We start from the raw sequence: 21,843 nt of genomic DNA on the forward strand, positions 1-21,843 counted from the left end.
TCAATGATAAGACAGGCTGTACTCGCAGCATATGTATAAGACACTAAGTTAGGGAAGGTAAGAAAAGCAAAAATTAAGACATTCAGTTCAAAGAGACATCAGTAAACTGGAAGATTCAGCCAAAAGAAATGTCATGCAGTTTGTTATGGAGAAATGCAAATTTCTGCACAAAACAGGACAACAGTTTTCATCAGCATGGGCTAGGGAATGACAGGCCTAAGCTCCCTAAAGTTAGGGTCATCTTTACCAACTGCTGGGCCTTCAAAGGAATGACTGTTGCTCTGTCCAGAGCCTAAGAATAAATAAAACCCTGTTAGCAGCTGAGGTTTCAAATGAAACATCTGGTCTTCCAACAAAAATATTACTGAAACAAAGACAAAAGCACAGCAGTAGTGTCTGGAGACACCGACACAACACACGTCACCATTTTACGGACTTGGCTTCCTCCAGAAACACACAGCTCAAGACAAAATCAAATATCTTTTAACAGGAATGTGAACGGTAGGTTCATTTCTTTGAAAACTATGTCCCAGAAAGGCTGCTTGGAGGAGACAGTATTTCAGCTGCTGTTAAGTACTCACGACTCTATAGGATCTGGCAGAGTTCAAAAGAAATGCTTCTTGCCCAGTGCATCTCTGCAGGATCCCAGGCAAGGAGAGGGACTTAAAAGCCCCTGCTGTGTAGGAAACGTTATTCTTGACAGACTTCTGTAATATGTTACACTCAATGTATCAATGTATCAGGAGACCTGTGTGCTTCAAATACCCCTTTGGAAAGCAAAGTAATAATTTAAGCAGCCAAGTATCAGCTGAGTTGTTGAATGGCTGAGTTGCTTCCTCTCACCTGAGTGCAGGACCAGATAGATATGCACAGTGTGGTACAAAGCTCTGACCTCATGTGCCACCCTGCTCTTGGAAAATCACCTGCAAAGACATCAGAGAAGCCTGGTTCTGGACTCAGCCCTTTGTTTCTCCCTGTGGGAAGCCTGGAGTCCAGGAAAGACAACATGGGCAAAGCAGTGCACTGGAGCCCATCCTCAACTTACTGCCCTGTCTTGTCTCTCCTGTCCTAAAACAGCTTAACTCAGGGAACTAGGTATTTATTATCTTCCCAACATCCCAACACTGGTCTAGGAGTTCCTTCAGCCTTTCCCCATATTGCTACTCAGCTATACCAGATATCTAGGGAGCCATCAGCACCTGCCCTTACCTCACTAGCACCGGGAGAACTGCTAGGCTGCCAAGTGGCTTGTGACAGGGGAAAGAGAGACCAATGTATTTTAGCTCGTAGTTTGTGTGTGGTGTGGGTTGGACAATGCCTTTGGAAGCCTCCTTCTGTCAAAGCAGATATCAGTCTCACAGTGTTCGGGTGTGAGTGCCAAGGACAACATTCCTTAGGAAATGTGTGTGCAGTGGCCCTTCCTGCCATCACTGCTGGAGACCGAAGCTGTGATATCATCATTTTCCATGAGGAAATGGCAGACAGATCCTGCTGGTTTGCAGAAGAACAGAGCAGTAACTCAGACAGCTTGCACTTACTCTTTTGCGGGCAGCTGGCATGGCACAAAGGAAGTGAGAGGTCTTCTGGAAAATTTTGCCCATGTGGATCATTTTCTGATGTGTAAGAAGCCACACTCTATGCATAGCAAATGGCTGCCCTCAAAGGTCAGCAAAAGCTGCTGGGCCATGCTGGAGCACTTTCCTTGCCTCGTTGGACCCTGTGTGGTTTCTAGATATGGCAGCAAGAGAAAGGTTATCAACAAACCAAAACAACCTCATTTCGTGGATCAGAAAGAGGGCGACAGTAAACACCAGAATCTCAGCTTTGCAGTGTGGCACAGAAAGTGGAGTATGTGGGCATGGGGATACAGAGAATGAGGACTACTGGGGTAGATTTAGACACCTGGATTGTATCTGGTGTGTTGTTTGCAATCGTATCTACATGTGACAGGTTGCCAGCCACCACATTTCCCTGCAGTCAACGTGCAGTGCTCTGTCAGCATTTTCTTTTAGATATCCCACATGGGAAGAATTTAATATTTACTTAATTACATGAGATTTTGACTTAAGAGAGTTATGCAGTTATTTACTGAGATCACATCAGAAACACAATATATCAATTGTTACATACAGCTGAATATCATTGCAAACATGATTCTCATTACAGGTCTCTATATACTCATTGTTACAACTGCAACCTTCCTCAGTCACCCAAAAGGAGTAAGTTGTTCGTCACCTCTAGCCCATTGCTCTCTTCAAGATTTGTTCTGTATGTTGTCCAGCTTCTATAACTTATGTTGGGTGGAACCACATATATATTGTCACTTCACACCCTCCATGATGCTGTAGAAGGAAGAAAACTTTTTTTTTGTCATGAGGGAACCTGGTGATTCACTGACAGTTCTGTCTTATTTTAAACCAGTTACTCTCCAGTCTCCCTGGTGTTGACAGAAGTTTATCTTTCTTTACCAAGGCTCATTAATTTTCTTTTCCCCTTCTCCTCTCTGTTACAGAGTGGAGTGGTCTGCCATAAGTGCCCAGATTCTCGCTCCAAGGGAAAAATCTGTTTCATTTCCCTAGATAGCCCAGGCGAGATCTGGTATGTTTTCAGCATGGCGGATAACAGGAGCACGGAGCAATGCAAAGTTAGGGTCTGTATGACCTTTCTCATTCACAAAGAGAAGATCACAATTCCATTTTATTCTCCTTCATAATTGACAGATAATATTTCAAGTAGAGAATGAAGTAGCATCTGTTCGCGAGTGGACAGTGCAAGAAGTGCCAATTCACCAATACTGGTAAAATACTGCAACCTGCAGCTTTCCAGAAGATTACTCATGCATGTTTCTACAATATAATATCTGGCAGTATTTTGTTTTTATTTTTGTCTAATATTGATTTGAGATCTGATATCTGAAATTCCATTTCCATTTCATTTATGATTTTATTTTTAAAGTCAGGATTAATTGATAACTGTCTATTCTAATTTGTAATTCTAAGGTTTCCAGTGCAGATACAAAACCCTCCAGAAGTCCTTTCTAGTGCAAGACTTTAAACACAAAAGAGAAAACATCACGTTAGTTAACTACAGGATGAAGAAAACTGATGTATGAGCATGGCAGCCAAAACCTTGTATATGTAATCCTAAAGACTAGTGCAAAGATCATATGCACAGATAGGGGTTGTTCTCAATGCACCAGAGTCATTTGCCTCTGTCTTGAAGAATTAGATGTCTCAAATCCATCTTGTGAATATTTCTTTGGTATATGTATGTACTAAATATATATTTTTAAGTGGCAATTGCTATTGCTAGAGCGCTGCCACTACCAGGTATTAGCGGGGGTTGAGGATCAGAAAGGGAAGACTTCTGGAATACAGAATTCTGCTGCTAATGAGGCACTTGTAAGTAAGGGGAAAACCATCATAACTAACTTAGAAACAAGCAAAGCAGTTCTTTAGGATACAAACACCAGAGGATGAGTGGTAACTCCTCTGAGGTAGAGAAAGGATGTATGAGGAGGACTACAACAAATCTAAGGAGATTTAGATTGTGACAAGTTATATGATTACTTAGAAGCTAGGCATTACTTCTCATCTGTGCAACCAGAGACATAGTTGTTAAAGTAAACAGAAAAAAAAAAAAAAAAAAAAAAAAAAAAAAAAAAGTGGATTCCTAAGTGAACTACAGCAGCTGAAAAGAACATAGAGGTGATATTGACCATGAACATATTTAAGGGTAGCATAAGAAACAACTTTTGAATCAGGATAATTGTCTCCTATTTTAAGCCTAATGTTTAACCAAAATTTAAAGAAAAACCTCCTTCAGCTATATGGCAGAATTAAATTCCTTTATTGTTCAACAGAGTGAAGTGCCAGTTCAGTAACTAGCAGCTCAGAAAATGATTTATGTTCTAATTATGGTAGAATTTGAAAATAAGATGTTGAAATGATACTTGAGAGGACAGAATAAAATCAAACTTGAGAGATGATAACCCCATTCTTACAAAACCAAACAAATGAGCCAAACTGAAAAGTGTTAACAATTTAATATCAATGTACCTGCCTAAAAAATCTTCTATTTTATCTTCTGAAGAATATAAGTTAATAGATTCAGACTTGCTTGAATAAAAAAGGAAAGAGTATCTATTTCCCTATTTTAGAAATAGAAAACAAGCAATGAAAACTGTATTTTAGAAAATCTGACAGCACAAATGTGCAAAGACAGCCCAAGTGTAAAGGCAGCATAACAACATTTCAAAACATTAAAACTTCTGAAGAAAAGTTCATTAAATTCTAAAAACATGAAAAAAAGAGGAGAAATCAATAAATAAACAAGAGAGAAAACATTGGGAATTTAAAGTATTTCAAACAAACAAACACGAGGTGGTACAAAATAATAAAATACAAGTATATACTTGTGAGATTTATACAAATACTGATAAAGGGAGGAAAAACATTTTCCAATTCTTACGATCATTTACTAAGTCGGGAGCATTCACTTGAGAGTGTAATCCTTACAGCCCTACTCAGCGTTTAACTGGGGGCGCTGCGCCATCGCCCGCCATGCGGGAGGCAGCAAAAACGGCGGGAACCCTTCCCCCTCTTTCTCGCGCGCGCGCGCTCTCTCTCACCGCAGTCTCCAATCAGGTCGGCTCTCGCACTACAAATATCCCCGCTCCCCACCGGCCCCCACGCATTTGTTCTCGGTTACCGCTGCAGGAATGTCTGGCAGAGGCAAGGGCGGGAAGGGGCTCGGCAAGGGGGGCGCCAAGCGCCACCGCAAGGTGCTGCGCGACAACATCCAGGGCATCACCAAGCCGGCCATCCGCCGCCTGGCGCGGCGCGGCGGCGTCAAGCGCATCTCGGGGCTCATCTACGAGGAGACGCGCGGCGTGCTCAAGGTCTTCCTGGAGAACGTCATCCGCGACGCCGTCACCTATACCGAGCACGCCAAGAGGAAGACGGTCACGGCCATGGACGTGGTCTACGCGCTCAAGCGCCAGGGACGCACCCTCTACGGCTTCGGCGGTTAAACTCGTCTTCGATAACAGCTCGCTTTCAGCAACCCAAAGGCTCTTTTCAGAGCCGCCCACTTAAACTGGAAAAGAGCTGTGTCGCTTCAATCTAGTTATGATTTAATACTAAAGCCACTCTTTCCCAACGTTGACGTGTAAATCATTTCCTACGCGGCCCTATTGAGATTAAGGTACTGAGTAGTTACGTGGAGCTGCGCTTTGCTATTAGATTAAGGATCATCACTCAGAAGTGAAGAGAATACATACAGAGCGAGCCGTATCAACAGCCGGATAGACAGCTGACAGCTTTAGCGCTTGCTTCACCGAGAAATTGGTTAAATTGCGGGAGAGGCTCAATGAGCTCTCCATCCGGGGGCGGGCGCCCGCGGACCCCTCAGGGTCCATTCGAAGTGCTGAGTGTGTGAACAAGGGATGTAGGGCCGGATTCGTATTCAAATCGCGGTGTTATTCACTGGGCCTTGCGGAATGCGGAATTGCGATGGGGGGAAGCGAATTGAGAAGGGGGTTAGGCACGGCTGCTCGTCCCGCTTCTAAATACCGAAATGATCCCAGATCTCCCAATCGTACAAAAACGCCTGGAATTCTCAGCGTGTGTTTTAAAACTTACGAAGTATTTCAGTGCAGAACTGCTGAAGCCATAGCAGCTCCGTGCATCCCTACATCCGTGCTTTCCCTACGCCGTTACCTTTCACCCGAAACAGCCTCTGCTCAGGTGCTTTCCGGCCAAGAAATGTGCGCGGCGCTCGTTTTCCTCTTAGCAATTCCCAGACGCTGGAATCATCGTTCTTTGAATCTCAGCAACCGGAAGGCACCTTGGTATCCCCCCTGTGCTGCTTTGGCACCGCGACACCAAAGTCTCTTTATATAACCGGATCTGCTGTATCGCTTTTGTAGACAGAACTCGAGTTCATAGGAGCCGAAATAAAAAGGATGTCCGTGTCTCGTGCATTCGAGAAAACGCAGATAGGTGTTCCTCTTTCCTATTTGGCGGGGACTTTGTGCAGATTGTGATCCAGTACGTCAGTCGCCGCTCGAACCGGGCGCAGCTGAACACAAAAGCGGCGCATACGGAGTGGGGGGAAGGTGAGCACCATTAGCCGGTAATGAAGTGGCGCGCTTTCTAGGCGCACTTTTTTGAATTTGAAAACATCCAATAAAAACGGACTCTCCAAGCCAGCCAATCAGAGAGGGGCATATACTATAAAGTCGGCCACGGGCACAGCACTCTACCATTCCTTAGCAGTGCTCTTGAGTGGTTACTCGGTTGTGTCAGAGCGATGGCGCGCACGAAGCAGACGGCGCGTAAGTCGACGGGCGGGAAGGCGCCCCGCAAGCAGCTGGCCACCAAGGCGGCCCGCAAGAGCGCGCCGGCCACGGGCGGCGTGAAGAAGCCGCACCGCTACCGGCCCGGCACGGTGGCGCTGCGCGAGATCCGCCGCTACCAGAAGTCCACGGAGCTGCTGATCCGCAAGCTGCCCTTCCAGCGCCTGGTGCGCGAGATCGCGCAGGACTTCAAGACCGACCTGCGCTTCCAGAGCTCGGCCGTCATGGCGCTGCAGGAGGCGAGCGAGGCCTACCTGGTGGGGCTCTTCGAGGACACCAACCTGTGCGCCATCCACGCCAAGCGCGTCACCATCATGCCCAAGGACATCCAGCTCGCCCGGCGCATCCGCGGGGAGCGCGCCTGAGGCCGCTGTCCTTCCATCTCTTTCATCCCCGCACCCTAAAGGCTCTTTTAAGAGCCACCACATTGTTACTTAAGGGAGCTGTGACACTATCTTTACGGTCTTGGACTTCGTTTAAGGTACTGTAAAATTTTGGGACTGCTTTATAAAAACTAGTAGTCATTTTTGTGTTCCTTACACTTTTCCTACAGATGGGTGCTAGAAATTGTGCAGAAAAAGTGTTTATAAGCGCATCTAAGGAGTATGCTGCTTTCTCTGTAAGAATTATTTATACAATACAGATCTGTGGGGGAGGTATATATATATTTTTTAATGCGTGTAAACAGTATTAAACGCTGCATTAATTCGGGCTTTGAAACATATGTTGCTAAAATATTGATGTGAAAGCTATGTCATATGGTAGGTTAAAGTAACCTTCCACAATTCTTTTATTCACCACGAACTGAGTAGTTTTAACATCCACTGCAGGAGTTTATACTTTTAAGGAACATGGTAGGTATTATTTGAGTTTGCGTGTAAAAGAACAAATTTACAGTAATTTGTTTCAGTGTTTTCCTTATAAATGTGCTCAGTTGTTGCTTGTGCGGGGATGTAGTCTAAATCTTTTAATGCTTCAAAAGATATCTTAAGTGTTTTTCTAGTGAATAAAGCAAAATCATTAATAAAATAAGGCTGGCGTTAGGGACAATTAGGATATTCAAGTAATCTAAATTGCTATTTATCTTTGTTCTTTGCCTTATTTATTACTTGGAGACCTGAATAGTCTGGCCTGAGTATCTTTCAACAGGGGCACCTGGAAAAAAGAAAAAAGGAGAGAGAAACAAACAAACAAAAAGCTACATGGGGAAAAAACAAAAACAAAAAACAAAAAACAATGAGAGAACTCCATGGATGTTCCTGGGATGTGCCGCATTTTCTCCCCACCACCTCTCCCTCCCTTCTTTTGCAAACAGGGATGGTTGTCACAGGGCTCTGTAACTTTAGTTTGAGATTGAAGTGGGGAGAAGGGGCAGGGGAAGTGGCTGCTGGGCTGTGGTGGATTTGTAATGGAGGGGAGGTCTGTAGGGAATGTGGTATTGGGAATTCAGGGTGAGTTCTGTATTTGATGCTAAAAAGATTGAGACAAGAGGAATACAAGTAGGAAGACAGGATCAATATTTACTAGATTTTAGTTTATTCATTAGACTTCTTAGACAGAAAATTGCAGTTAGCATTGACTCACTTTTTTTTTCTCGTTGTATTGTGCTCAGTTTTGCAGAGTCAGCCATTCAATATCTCGGTGAACTCATCTTTTCTGTTCATTCACAAATAAAACATTTGGATTCCCATGGCTTTGGTTCTTAGGGCATCTTTTCCTCTGCCTTTGATAACGTAGTGTGGCCTATCCCACATGCTGCTGTAATGTTATCATCCATGTTGGTCTCCAGTGAGAATGTAGTTATGTGAGGATGGCATCTAGGGAACCCCGCAATAAGATTCATGAAATGTGTTGTTTCAGAAATAATACATGGGATATAAAAGAGGCCAGGGACAGGACATATTCATAGCATAACCATAGATTCAGAATCCCAGAATGGCCAGGGTTGGAAGGGACCTCAAGGATCAGGAATCTCCAACCCCCCTGCCACATGCAGGGCCACCAACCTCCCCATTTAATGCTAGACCAGGCTGCCCAAGGCCCCATCCAATCCGGCCTTGAAACACCTCCAGGGACGGGGCATCCACAGCCTCTCTGGGCAGCCTGTTCCAGCACCTCACCATTCTCTCTGTGAAGAACTTCCCCCTGACATCCAACCTAAATCTTCCCTCCCTCAACTTAAAACCGTTTCCCCTTGTCATGCAGTTATCTACCCTTTCAAAGAGTTGATTCCTCTCCTGTTTGTAGGCTCCTTTTAGGTATTGAAAGGTTGCAATGAGGTCACTCCGCAGCCTTCTTTTCTCCAGGCTCAGATACGAAGGGGAAGGAAAATGGAAAATGGCAATGCATGTATGTATGTATGTATTTCCTTCATTTAGTACCCCTTTAACTCTTCCTCAATTCCCTCTGTTCCAGCACCACACAGATTAATTATTCTGTCTAGCTCTGCCCTCTGTGACTCCAATGTTGCTATAAGGGATGATCAATTTGAAAAAAATGACTTTATCTCTTTACACGTTAACACCTGAGAAGCAAGGGATGAAAATCTGATAAATGGAAAATGCTCCTGTTGGACTAACATACACATACGTGTAATTTTAAAGGATTAGATATATATCTGACTATAAGAATACGGACAATAGGCTACATAATTTTTGTGTTTTTTTGTTACATGTCAGGAACAGACTCTTTTCTCAGCTGGAATTGCTTTGTAGCTAGGTACCATTTTGAGATTAGCGAAGATTAAAATGTTTAAACAGAGCTGAAGGTGATGAGGGGGGTCACAATATGAATAAAGAGCACACTGCTAGACAGACACTGCTGCCTGGCATGGTGCAGGCCCAGGCACTGTGTGGAGCTATCAGACAGCAGTCAATGGAATCCACTCCCAAAAGTGGATGTGGAAATTATTCAGTGTGTGCATGTATACATGTGTGTGTATGTATATAAGTGTGTGTGTATACACATGGTTTGAAATAGAAAATCAAAACAGCTCCTCTGTCTGTTACAGAGATCACAGCCATAGCACTCAACACTTTGTGACACTGTAGCTCTGTACTTCCACTGCAATTTAATTTCAAAATAAGATATAGATATCTCTAATTATTAACTGTTTTAAGGAGCTTCATGGGACAAGGTGGAGTAAGAAGGAACAAATCAGTGCTCACCTGGGGCTGCTGCCTACACTGCATGCTGTGCAACTTGCTGTCTTCTTTTCTCATCTGTTGGAATGCTGCCTCTGACAGATACAGCAAGCAGGTCTAAGGGAAACTGCAAATACCAGAGAAACTTCTGCTGGCAAGAGGTGACTGCTCTAGCATCTTACGGCATTCCTTATCTCTGTTCTGTACCCACAACCCAGGCACAGAGCATGCGCTTTCAAGCTATGGGAAAAGATGGGAAATTATTTCCCACATTCATGGGAAAATTCCTTTTGCTTCATGTTTTAAGTCTGAAGCCTAATTTTTAACTTACACAAAACCTTGTTAGATTGGTCCCACTTCTGTGCATGATAATGGAGATTCGAGCAGAGGTCCTTGTCCTGAAAATGTCCTTAATTTGAGAAAGCTGCATTTACCTTAATATATATAATCTTAGAATTCTAACTGCAGGAATCTGATTGCTCAGTACTGTCTCAGCCTCTGTATGTATCTTCTGATTACTGTCTGTGCTAGCAAAGGATCAAGTAGTAATATATATACTGACTACTGGCAAAATATACAATTTACAACCCAAGAGTTTTTGATCATATGTAGACATTGCAGTGCAATAAAAACCATATCAGGAGTTGGAGCTGCAAATAAAGTACTGGTCTGTAAAACGAACGATTCAAGGATTAAACATCTTAAACACAGAGAACAGCGCTTCAGCTCTTCTTACTGTGCATGGAGTGGCTCTTAAAAGAGCCTTTGGGTCTGTGTGGGCTGCCTCGGCCTCTGCCGGAAGAGAAGGGGGATGGGCTGTGGCTTCAGGCGCGCTCCCCGCGGATGCGCCGGGCGAGCTGGATGTCCTTGGGCATGATGGTGACGCGCTTGGCGTGGATGGCGCACAGGTTGGTGTCCTCGAAGAGCCCCACCAGGTAGGCCTCGCTCGCCTCCTGCAGCGCCATGACGGCCGAGCTCTGGAAGCGCAGGTCGGTCTTGAAGTCCTGCGCGATCTCGCGCACCAGGCGCTGGAAGGGCAGCTTGCGGATCAGCAGCTCCGTGGACTTCTGGTAGCGGCGGATCTCGCGCAGCGCCACCGTGCCGGGCCGGTAGCGGTGCGGCTTCTTCACGCCGCCCGTGGCCGGCGCGCTCTTGCGGGCCGCCTTGGTGGCCAGCTGCTTGCGGGGCGCCTTCCCGCCCGTCGACTTACGCGCCGTCTGCTTCGTGCGCGCCATCGCAAAGAACAACCACCCAGATCTCTGATGACGGAGTCACTGAAAGTAGCCGCGTAGCGCGGGCTTTTATAGAGCTTCCCCACCTCTGATTGGACGACTGAAAACCTCCTCCTGATTGGATCCCTTGAAAATCCCTGTCTGCGCCCTAGCAGGACAGAATTGCGACTGCCGGTATCCCCACTAAATCTCAGTTCTCGGTGCACGGCCGAGGCACGGGCCCCGTTTGTGACAGAGGTCACATCCCATCTTCTCCTGTTTCCCCTCTACCCGAATTTGTGATAGCTTAAAAGCCGTGTGGAGGCTGGAATTCACAAGAAGTTCTCGAAACTTCATCTAATTTTAATAGTTTACATTTTCTCGCGCTCTCCTGCCTTTTTTTTTTTTTTTTTTTTTTTTTTAAATATGTTTATTACAGAATAATGGGAAGAAAAAGAATGTACAGATCTCCTTGCCTCCTCACAGAAACAGGCACATTATCCCCACTGCCTCAAAGAAAAGATCTCCTAGTTCCTTTCAACAAGCAGAGACCGACTGTGTAACTTAAGTTTGTAGCTGAGTGTGATACAAACAGTAATGGATCTTTACTGCTATTCTTCTCACATTAATTTTTACTAAAAAAGTCAGAATGAGTGTTCACAGCCATCAAGTAAAATAATCAGTTTGAGAATGCTAAGAGAAGCAACATCCTGCAGCCATGAGGAGTGTGTGACAGTCATGCAGCTGGTGCTGCTCCATCTGTACTGGTGAGCATTGAAGCTGGGGGAAAGCCAGAAATGGCTGTGAGCATTTATTGACAGTTTTTCATGAGCAGAAAATGGTTACAGTTATGTTTTAATATAAAACAAGGGGGCGAAAGCACATTTTTTTTTGTTATTTCTTCTTGATCTTTATGATGAAAGGTGTAAAGCTACAGAAATTAATAAACACTTCCTGGACAGCATAGTGAGGAAGAGTTCTGTGACAAAACCCTTTTGGTAGGTCTCCTTTTGTTGACTAGAGTAATGGTTACAACACCTTGCTAAGAATGTGGTTTTCATCTGTGTTTTCCTCCCCTAAAGAATGTTCTGTTAAGTATCTAATCTTTAAATAGTTAAAAAAAAAAAAACTAAACAATAAAAACCAACTCACTCATTCCAGGTTACAATGAAGAAACAATTCATATAGGTTTGTCATTAGAAATAAAATACTTGCATTGCATCAGCTTCCTTTCCCCCCCCCCCCTTTAAACTTCCAAATGCTGATCCTCCCTAAACAGTGATTTGCAGTCAGTTAAAGGAGAAATTCTTAGATCAAGTACGATGTCATTAATACTTCAGGTTGCACTAAACTCTGTGAGACCTAAAAACAGAAAGGAAATTGTCTTCATAATATAGTTTATTAGCAGGGCGCTTAATATTTACTGGGGAAGTTAAGGAATAAACTAAATCCCTTCTAGGCAATTTAACTTCACAACTAATAGTAAAGTACAAAGCATTACATGGTAATTACTATAAACACTTGTGAAACAGTAACACGATTCAAAGAAACTACTAATTAACAGCAGCTTCAGTAGGTGGCCTTTCAACGAAAAGACAGCGTTACAGCTCTTTTCCAGTTTAAGTGGGTGGCTCTGAAAAGAGCCTTTGGGTCGTTTTAAAAGCAAAGTCTAACGTCAGGTAACTTTAGCCGCCGAAACCGTAGAGGGTGCGTCCCTGGCGCTTGAGCGCGTAGACCACGTCCATGGCCGTGACCGTCTTCCTCTTGGCGTGCTCGGTGTAGGTGACGGCGTCGCGGATGACGTTCTCCAGGAAGACCTTGAGCACGCCGCGCGTCTCCTCGTAGATGAGCCCCGAGATGCGCTTGACGCCGCCGCGCCGCGCCAGGCGGCGGATGGCCGGCTTGGTGATGCCCTGGATGTTGTCGCGCAGCACCTTGCGGTGGCGCTTGGCGCCCCCCTTGCCGAGCCCCTTCCCGCCCTTGCCTCTGCCAGACATTCTCGCAGCGGTAACCGGGAACAAATGCGTGAGGGCCGGTGGGGAGCGGGGATATTTGTAGTGCGAGAGCCGACCTGATTGGGGACTGCAGAGGAAGGGGCGGGGCTCGCCGTACTTCCCGCCTAATCCGCCTTCTGTTGGCTGATTTGCACCCTGCTTGCACAAAAACTGTGTTTTCTTGTGCATTTTCCTTCTTGTGGCATAACCTTTTCTGTTTCATTTATGTTGACTATCTAGCTTTATTATTATTTTTATTTATTATTATTTAATTTTGTTTTTAATTTTTTATTCAATTAGAACAAAATTAGAATTAGAAAACCTTGATCTTGTAATGGTCTCCTGATTACTGTATCTCTGAAATTTCTCTTTCATCTCTTTACATATCTATATATATTATTTTGAAATACGGGTCTGTATTTCATCTTGCAGTTTCACGTGTTCATTTAACTATCCTGTAGCATTGATTCTTACATACGGTTGTAATGTTTTAAATAGCTGCTCCTCAGAAGTAGTTTTTGGTTTTGTTTTTTAAAAGAGCTTCTTTCAGCAAAATCCATCCAATAGCATTTCTGACAATTGATTTCCACTTCCTTGAATTTCTTTACAATCTCAATCTCCTCCATTTTCTGAACTTTTGCTCAAGGAGAGTGTGACACAAAAGGTACAGTAATCGAGAGAGTTTAATTCTTACCTGCTGTCTTTTTTTTTTTTTTTTTTTTTTAATAAGTAAAAAGTTCTTTAAACAAATATACAGCACTTTTCATTTCTGTGGTACTGTAAATATCCACGTGGCTATTTTTAGAGATGGAAAAATTAAATTCCTAAGAAGAAGGGTGTTTTTATCCTTTAAGGGAAGGTATAGACCTCTTCTTTTGATTTCTTATGGGATGGAAAACGTACAAACAAGAAACTGCTTAACAGTGATCGTGGCAACAGTGAGTATTTTGCTTAGGAGCTGACAACGATTCAGAAAAGCTGAAAAATGTTACCATGATTGAGTGTTTGCTGCCCTCTCGTGGACTTTGCTTTACTCCTCTCCCTCTCAACCTGAGCGGCTTCATGCTTTTTCCTCCCCTCCCCTTCTCTTTTCCATAGAGATACAATGTAACATTTATCTATGATCAATATAAATTTTTTGTCCTTCAGCTTCAGGCTTCCCTCCCTCCTCCAGTGTCCCTGGCTTCTCTCACTCCACAGCTTTTGTGTCAGCTTGCTGGGTTTGCCACACAATGTTTAAGGCATAAAACAAACTTTCTGCCACACCAGGCAGAATACCGTGAGCACTCCAGTTAAAGGTTTAATAGACATTGCAGGATTAGCTTTCAAGACGAGTATTTATTGTTACTTGTGGTCCTGTTGTGTTTGCAGCCTAGCACACGTTGCTTGTCTGACTGTGTCAAGCCAGGGATCTATTCCTGGGCTGCTGCACCCTGACCCTCAGCTACTGCCAGTAAATTTCTGGGGGACACAAATGAAACTGGGGCAAATGGAGGTCCTACTTGTTGAGAATTCAAAGAAAAATAAAAGCTAAGAGGTTTTAATAGAACAAAACAGATTTATGAAGAGAACATGATTTGTTATCTTGTGACAGCAGGGGAATGCTCTTTCCTGTCATCTGCTCTCAAGGTGTGCGTGCATTTTCTTATCTGGCCTTTCATATTTCTCTCTGATCCTGGCAACTGTAGCACAATAAATATCACATTGAAAAGACCTTGAGTTTTTGGAAGTTTTGGTTCTATGCAAAATCCTAATTATTGCTGTCCCAGTTTTTCTTTCATGTTGGTGAAAATACATTTGAAACACAGCTGCTTTTAATGAGGCTCTCTGCCTCAGGAGTGCACAGTCTCCCCTCACTAGGCTGGTTCTCATGAGAGTAAGGCAATTTCTATGTCGGGAAGAGAAGCATAAATCATCTTCCAGAAGTCAAGAACGAAGTGACCAAAGGCAGTCAGCTGTAGAAGGGGCACAGAGTCCTCTAGTGAACAGTGGAGAAAACAGAGAAACATGAAAGTGGCAATGGCAATGTATGCTTTTACTAGGGCAGTTACATACATGAATATTCAGCATGCAAGTATAATATAATATGCAGTTTTGGCTGGCTAGTGACAGCATACACTGGCTGCTGAATGACAACAGGAACTATTTTTATGGCTAGTGCAGGCCCTGACATTTGTTTGTTTTTATTATATTTGGTGTCTGAGGAGAGTGAGAAAACTGTTGCTGTTTTCCTACACTTCTTTCTTTCCACAGATACTGACAGCCTTCTCCAGAGTCACTGTAAAGCATGCAAATCCTGCCGTGCTTGGGAAGATCTGGAATTGGGGTTTCACTGACATCCCAACAGAACACCAGCAAAGTAAAGAACACATCTCCCATCGACAAAGCCCCCCATAGACAGACCTGGCACCCTCAGTTCTCAGTGCTGGACTGGGTGCATTGTGATCTGGGCAGTGAAAAAGAAACTTGTGGCAGACATTTTGTGAAGAAGTGCTGTTGTGTAATTCTGTTAATTCAGAGGTGTCTGGGTGACAAGTAGTTTTGCACCTGAAATCAAGCTGAGCACAAAACTGGTATTGATCTCATCCTGCTTTTGGGGTTCTCTACAGGGTCTACCCCCACCTTCCTGGCCATGGATAACATCTGCACAACTCAGCTTCTTCCTTCTGAGAGCCTGGAAAATTAATCTTGGATTGTATGCATCTATTTTTCTCCATTTGTTCAGGGTGGGATACCACAGACTTCTTTTTTTTTCCCCGTCTTTATTCATCTCAGGTTGCATGCAACCTCAGAAGATGTGTGAAAACAGCGTATACATATTTTACACATTTTTCTGTAATCTACCATCATTTTAGCATTTATCGAAACTCAACTCCAATTTTCCCAAACCAACACAAAAGATTTGTGTCAGTATTGTAGCAGTCTTTACATAAAAATCTAGCTCCAATGTTTTTCAGATGCGAACATCCAAGAGATCTTTTTACTGCTTTTCAGAGACAAACTGAGGCCATGCAGAATAAACTCATACTCATGCACAACAATTACAGCAAAAAAACAGAGAGATACATAAAAGCACAGGAGTAACAGAACCCACTAACAGAACAAAATGGTACAGGAATTAAAGCACAGACATTACCTGCTTATATGAGCAGATCACCCAACTTTACAGTGACTGATGCCAATTGAAAATTCTGTAACCATATGGTAGAAAAGTGACTGTCAGTAGTAATTGATTTATTACTACAATAAAATCACTCTGTTAAGCAATTCTACTTCAACAAAGTTTTCACCAGGCTACTGAGTCTGTGCTCTCAATATTCCTCTGCTGTTATTTTCTTTCTTCATTTTCTACTTCCAGCACTTGAACATCACAGACTTTTGATAGGAAGTAAATATTTGAAATAAAAAGTTGACCCCATGGAAAAGACAATAAATGAAAGCAGATCTTCATTTTGAACCCATTTTTGATCTTCTTCCTAACTTTTGAGCAGTATTTAAGTATTTAGTATTTAAAACCAGAAGGGGGATACCCATGTTTTCAGTCTCAGCCTAGCTACTCACTAAGCAGGGGCCTTTGTTTGCTGACTGATAAACCAGCTCCTCTTCAGCTACCAGCGACTCAGCTCACAGTATGAAATAATTGTACAGAATCAACCTGATTCCAATCCAGCTCCAGGTCAGAATTATTCACAAATGGCAAAATGTGCTTTTTGCTTTTGATCCTAAAACTCTGTGTGACATCGTACTTGAATATCTCAGGCAGAGATATTCATGTTGCTTGGAGTCTGTAGTACAAGGAAGTGTCCATGCTGTGAGGGCATTGTAGAAATCTAAGAAACTGTGCTATCTTCCATTCATCCCAGAACAGACATTGTTAATCTGAGTACTTTACAAATATGGAAAAGGCTGTGGCTCAAAATACAGTCCATATAAAATCCACAAAAAACATAATAGACATTCCATGGCAACAGAGATGTCCTGACCTAGAATCAAGTCTTGTTGGAATCCTATTCCAGCAATCCTATTCCAGCATCCAGGGGTGTTGCAATCTTATTCCAGCACCGTTGTATGTAATAGTAATCATCTGGGGAACTTTCTGCTCATTGGTTCTCAGAAAAGGACGCAACTAAAAGACATAGACAAGGATGTCATGGGCAAGGAAACATTCTGTGAAGCTAAGTTTCCCAAGGACTAGAAACTAAGCAGGTCACCAGCATTCTAAGAAAAGAAAACAGCAAAAATCAGTATTTCCCTCTGTTGTTTTGACTTTTTATTATTTATTTAGCCAGTGGGTAAGCCCTTTTCAGTCTGCCCTGAACAGCTTGCTCCTCAAGGCCAGGCTGGACCAGGATCTGAGCACCCTGATCGAGCTGTGGGTGTCCCTGTTCATCACAGGGGATTTGAACAAGATGGCCTTAAGAAATCCTTTCCAACTTTAAGAATTCTATGATCCTAGCACATGGCTCATCTTGTCACATACAGAGCTGAACTCGTCTCTTCCTGATTTCCCCAGCGTCACAAAGCAACTTAACAGGATAAAGAAAAGAAATGAATACCCAGATGTCCAATAAAGATGTCATACAACACAGTGAGATATGTCCCATCTCCACTGTAACCATAAACAAGAGAATCAAACCTTTGCTTGACAATTTACAGTTGGATAGTTGAAATGACAGGACTATCCCCTAATTTATTTATTAGGATATTTGCTTGCTTTGTGTCCAGAATAAGAAACTGCTAGGTAGCCAGTGTGGACTGCTGAAATTGACACGGGGCCCTGAGATTCACATGGCAATCCAGTCCTGTGGCAGTGACTTACTGGTTTAAGACGATCTATTTTTGAGGAAGAGGGAGTTGTGCAACACCTGTTCCCATAGGTAAGGTAGGCTGACAGCCCCACAGCAGCAGTGCACAGGCTAAGGGAAGAAGAGTGAAAAAAAATTGTTTCACGATACTGGCTGAAACTGCAGTGCTGTGATTGCCACAAATGCATTACACAGGTGCATGCATGCTCATTTTTCTCAGGTAGCTCTTGCTCTTTGCTACCATACTCTGTTTCCCATTGGGTAAGAAACAAACAAACAAGTAAACAACAAAAAAAAAACCAACGCCCCAACACAACAATTTTCAGGCAGTACTTACACTGTTCTGTCCAGCTCAGCTTTACACAACATAACAAAATAAGTATTTTCTTCTTTGAATTAAATAATATGATTTTGCAATTTATATTGCCACAAAATATAGTAAAATAAAGAATATACTGATGCAGAATAAGAAGCAAAAGTTCTCAGCTCCATCCCCTGCATAACCCCTTCCACAGCTGGTTTAAAACCCACTCAAGCTACTCAGTAGAAAGACAGCTAGAAAAAAGGATGAAGAACAGCTAGACAAAGGGTGAAGAGTTAACTTTCTCAGGTGTGCTTGCATGAATAAACAGAGACAGCTGATCTTTAGTTAAGAAATTACTAGTTGTAAAGTCTTTAAATGGAACATTCTGTGTTTTCTAGAGAAGAGAACCATCAAGAAGCAGAGTGCAGGGCACGACCACCTGAAGACAAGCTTCTGAAACCAAACTGAGAAATGGAGATTAAGAAAGAAGAATGTGTTGATGAAATAATTTGTTTGGGACTTTATGAATGATGGATTCTAAGAACTAGAAGAAACCCATGGAAACTTTTGTAGACATTAAGTCCTTTGTATCACTGTGCAAGTGATCATGATGCATGAGTTGGTTGCCATCCACTGTGGTGCTGACCCAACTCTGAGTTGTCTTGAATAAATCAGCAAAGCAAATGCAACCTATTCTGCTGTAATTTCTCCCTTTTCTACACAATTTAACAGCTTCCTGTAGATTTATCCAACGTTATTGCCCTCGTACTCCATCCTCTGGTTCCTATATAGCTGATCCACTCAGTATTCCTGCATAGCCACACAATTGCTTTATTGTGGTGTGGAACTCTTAGATTCATTTGGCAGCTACTTCCATCCAAGAACTGTAAAGTCCATTTAGCTGAATCCACAGCTGCAGACTTTTTCCTCTAAAGGTATCTTAGACTCAGTGCTCCATCACCAGTGGTGTTCAGTCACTCCCTAATCTAAAACTTATCTAATGCGAAGATATCTGAATTAGATAAATGTTTGAACTGGATTTTCTTAAAAAATCAGTAACTATCTTTTGACACTTTCCCTCTTGCTTCTCTCTTTTTTTTTTTTTTTTCCTCTCTGAGGGAACTCCCTAATCCCTCCTCTAGACAAATAGAGATAAGTGACATCACACCAACACAGAACCACTGCCATTTATCCCAACTCATCACCCAAGCCAAAATATTTATTCCAATTCAATTAGCAGGGTGTGTAACGCTGTTTTGTCCATCCTGCTGTAACTGCTTGTTTTGTTTGCTTTTCTAGGCTCTGATCAAAAGTAATAAACTGACCATTAACATTCCACTTGCCGCAGCACTGTACCTGTTGTTTGAATGTACTCAGCCAAAATCCACTTCTTTTTGACCACGTGTAGAGGGATGGAAATCCACAGCTGACCAGTCTCACTGGGTCAGTGCAAATAGTTGGGGCAAAACCCTTTAAAAATTAATGGGTGTGACAGCGAGCAACTTAAAGTTATGGTAGGTGTGAGTCTGTCAGGTGCAGCTCCACCCCAACCTCTGGATCTCAGCTCAGAACTTGGAGCTGTCAGTGAACGGTGAACCAGCCCAAGAAGTTCCGGGGAAAAATAAAATAAAACAAGGAGAGATGCACACTTGGGTTTGTACGTTACATAGAGGAAGAGGTCATAGTTTCCAACAGGGGCCAAAACTGCGTGCTAGGAGGACATGCTGAAGAAGCATAACAGAAACGATTGAGGAAGATACCTCAGAAGCACAGGTTCTGTTTCGAATTCATTCCCTTTTAGTACAGCGATTTCAGACATTTAGACTGTACAAAAAACCCCACGAATATCTGCAAAATGCATTCTAACGATTTCTCCTCCAAACTGCAGGCCCCCCACTGTTGGTCAGTCACTTCAGATATGCGGGCTAACGAGCTAAAATCAACCCTTTTTATTGAGAGCTGAGCAGATCTGCGAAACTGCTTCCTCGCCGCTGTGGAAACAGCGGTTCCGGCGCTACGTATAGAAACAAAGCAGCCGTTCCGTTCCTTTCCTTCTCCCCGCTCAAGCCCCCAGGCACAGCTGAGAGCAGGGAACAGTCTAAAGGCGGAGGACGCGGTCGAGTCGCCCGCATAGGAGTGAAGCTGGGTGCAGGCAGGGATGCTCCGAGCCCCACGAGCTCCTCGTGAGCCCGGAGCCGCTGCCGGCGGCCGTACAAGAATCGAGCCCTGCGGCTCTGAGGGCAAAAGCTTAGGCACCGAAGCGATGCGGAGAGCTCCAGGAGCAAGTCCTGCGCTCGGAGCCTCGCCCTACGATTTCCAGGGGAGAGACGAGACTCTTGGGGTCATAATTGCACAGGGAGTAAAATAAGCCCACACAGAGGAGGCAAGCACGTACCCGTTGAGTTCATACAACTCTTCCACCGAGCGAAAAACTTGAATTCCCGCCCGACAGAGTAGAGACGGAGCGCCTGTGCAACTCGGAAACCCCGCGCACCCCAGAAGCTCGCCAGCCGCAGCCAATGTTCACGCAGCGCGGGCTTTTCGAAATCCGCCGCGATGGGGAGAGCAAAGAGCAGAGAGCGCGCCAACCGCGGCGCAGCGCCGGACCGGCGAGCGCTGCTCGGATTCTCACAAACCCTCCGGATTCGCTCCGGTTCCGTACGGCCGTCGTGAGGCTCCTCAGCTCACCGGCTCGGACGTGGTGCATTGTGCTGCCGCGGGGACAGCTGCCTGGGAGATGGGGAAAACGGAGGGAGGGAGATCTGCACCGCGGTCTGAAAAAGCGAACCTCCATCCCACACACAGAGAACTGTAAGAAACAGCATTTCAGCTCTTTTTGAGAAAATTTGGGTGGCTCTTAAAAGAGCCGTTGGGTTTTATCTGCCAAGCAGAGGGGAGGGACTTGTTTTAGGATATTTACTTCTTCTTGGGGGCCGCCTTCTTTGCCTTGGTTGCTTTGGGTTTGGCCGTTTTGGGCTTGGCAGCTTTGGGCTTCACTGCCTTTGCCTTGGCCGGGCTCTTGACAGCCACAGCCTTTTTGGGCTTGGCAGCCTTGGTCGCTTTCTTGGGGCTCTTGGCCGCCTTCTTGGTGGCTGCGGCCACTGGTTTCTTGGCTTTCTTGGGGCTCTTTTTCACCGCCACCGCCTTCTTGGGCTTCTTGGCGGCGCTGGCAGGTTTCTTGGCCACCGGTTTCTTGGGCTTGGCTGCGGGCGTTCTCTTCCTAGGAGCCTTCTCCTTCGCTTCTCCTGGCTTCTTGCTGAGGCGGAACGAGCCGGAGGCGCCAGTGCCTTTGGTCTGCACCAGGGTGCCCTTGCTGACGAGGCTCTTGAGCCCCAGCTTGATGCGGCTGTTACTTTTTTCCACGTCGTAGCCGCCGGCGGCCAGCGCCTTCTTGAGCGCGGCGAGGGAGAGCCCCTTGCGCTCCTTGGAGGCGGACACGGCCTTGGTGATCAGCTCGGTGACGCTGGGGCCCGCAGGCTTGCGGGCTTTGGCGCCGCCCGCCGCCTTCTTCGGCTTCTTGGCGGGGGCCGCCTTGGTCGGGGTCGGGGCGGCGGCGACATCGGGCGCAGCAACAGGAGCGGTCTCGGCCATGGCGCCTCCTGCGGAGATCCACGAACAATGGCGCGGTCGCCGCCGCCGCCCCCTTTATAGCAGCGCCGCGCGCGCTGATTGGTTGGTCCCGCCGACCGCCGCCGCTCCGGTTGTGTTTCTTGTCGGTCCAAAAAGCTCTTTTTCCTTCAGAAATTGACCGTCCGCGCACCCAGTTCCTTACTGGGAGGTGAGGGGACGTGGGTGCTGCAAGCTGGAAGAGTTACCCGTTTGAATGAAGAGAAATAAGGGAAAAGAGATACGAGAAACTCCGCTGAGTGGAGCCGTGGTGACCCCGGCAGAGGGAAACATTCTATTTATCTTCTAAATTAAAAGTATCCCTTTGGCTAAATCCACACAGCCGGCACGAAACCGTGTACTTCAGAAGCTCCTCTCCAGATTAGGGCAAATACCGCAGTGGCTTCAGTGTCTGATCTCAG

General features: G+C 44.7%; 5 protein-coding genes across 5 annotated transcripts; 2 read left to right on the plus strand and 3 right to left on the minus strand.

Annotated features, from left to right (window-relative positions):
• Window positions 1-4,688: 4,688 nt before the first annotated feature.
• LOC116233449 (histone H4) lies at window positions 4,689-5,087 on the plus strand. Its single transcript, XM_090140805.1, has one exon. The coding sequence runs from the start codon at window positions 4,721-4,723 to the stop codon at window positions 5,030-5,032; it is 312 nt and encodes a 103-aa protein (XP_089996931.1). The 5' UTR covers window positions 4,689-4,720; the 3' UTR covers window positions 5,033-5,087.
• A 1,163-nt stretch (window positions 5,088-6,250) lies between these two features.
• Window positions 6,251-6,821, plus strand: LOC149919565 (histone H3). Its single transcript, XM_090140793.1, has one exon. It carries the CDS (start codon window positions 6,313-6,315, stop codon window positions 6,721-6,723), a length of 411 nt encoding a protein of 136 aa, XP_089996919.1. The 5' UTR covers window positions 6,251-6,312; the 3' UTR covers window positions 6,724-6,821.
• A 3,423-nt stretch (window positions 6,822-10,244) lies between these two features.
• LOC149919566 (histone H3) lies at window positions 10,245-10,757 on the minus strand. The gene has a single exon (XM_090134430.1). The coding sequence runs from the start codon at window positions 10,734-10,736 to the stop codon at window positions 10,326-10,328; it is 411 nt and encodes a 136-aa protein (XP_089990556.1). The 5' UTR covers window positions 10,737-10,757; the 3' UTR covers window positions 10,245-10,325.
• Window positions 10,758-12,393: 1,636 nt separating this feature from the next.
• On the minus strand, window positions 12,394-12,741 carry LOC149919567 (histone H4). Its single transcript, XM_090134431.1, has one exon. The coding sequence runs from the start codon at window positions 12,707-12,709 to the stop codon at window positions 12,398-12,400; it is 312 nt and encodes a 103-aa protein (XP_089990557.1). The 5' UTR covers window positions 12,710-12,741; the 3' UTR covers window positions 12,394-12,397.
• A 6,078-nt stretch (window positions 12,742-18,819) lies between these two features.
• LOC116233439 (histone H1.03) lies at window positions 18,820-21,418 on the minus strand. Its single transcript, XM_031600351.2, has one exon. It carries the CDS (start codon window positions 21,404-21,406, stop codon window positions 20,732-20,734), a length of 675 nt encoding a protein of 224 aa, XP_031456211.2. The 5' UTR covers window positions 21,407-21,418; the 3' UTR covers window positions 18,820-20,731.
• Window positions 21,419-21,843: the final 425 nt, after the last annotated feature.

This window comes from Phasianus colchicus, chromosome 1 (assembly GCF_987193195.1).
Source record: "Phasianus colchicus chromosome 1, bPhaCol1.hap1.1, whole genome shotgun sequence".
In the NCBI taxonomy this organism is placed as follows: Eukaryota; Metazoa; Chordata; class Aves; order Galliformes; family Phasianidae; genus Phasianus; species Phasianus colchicus.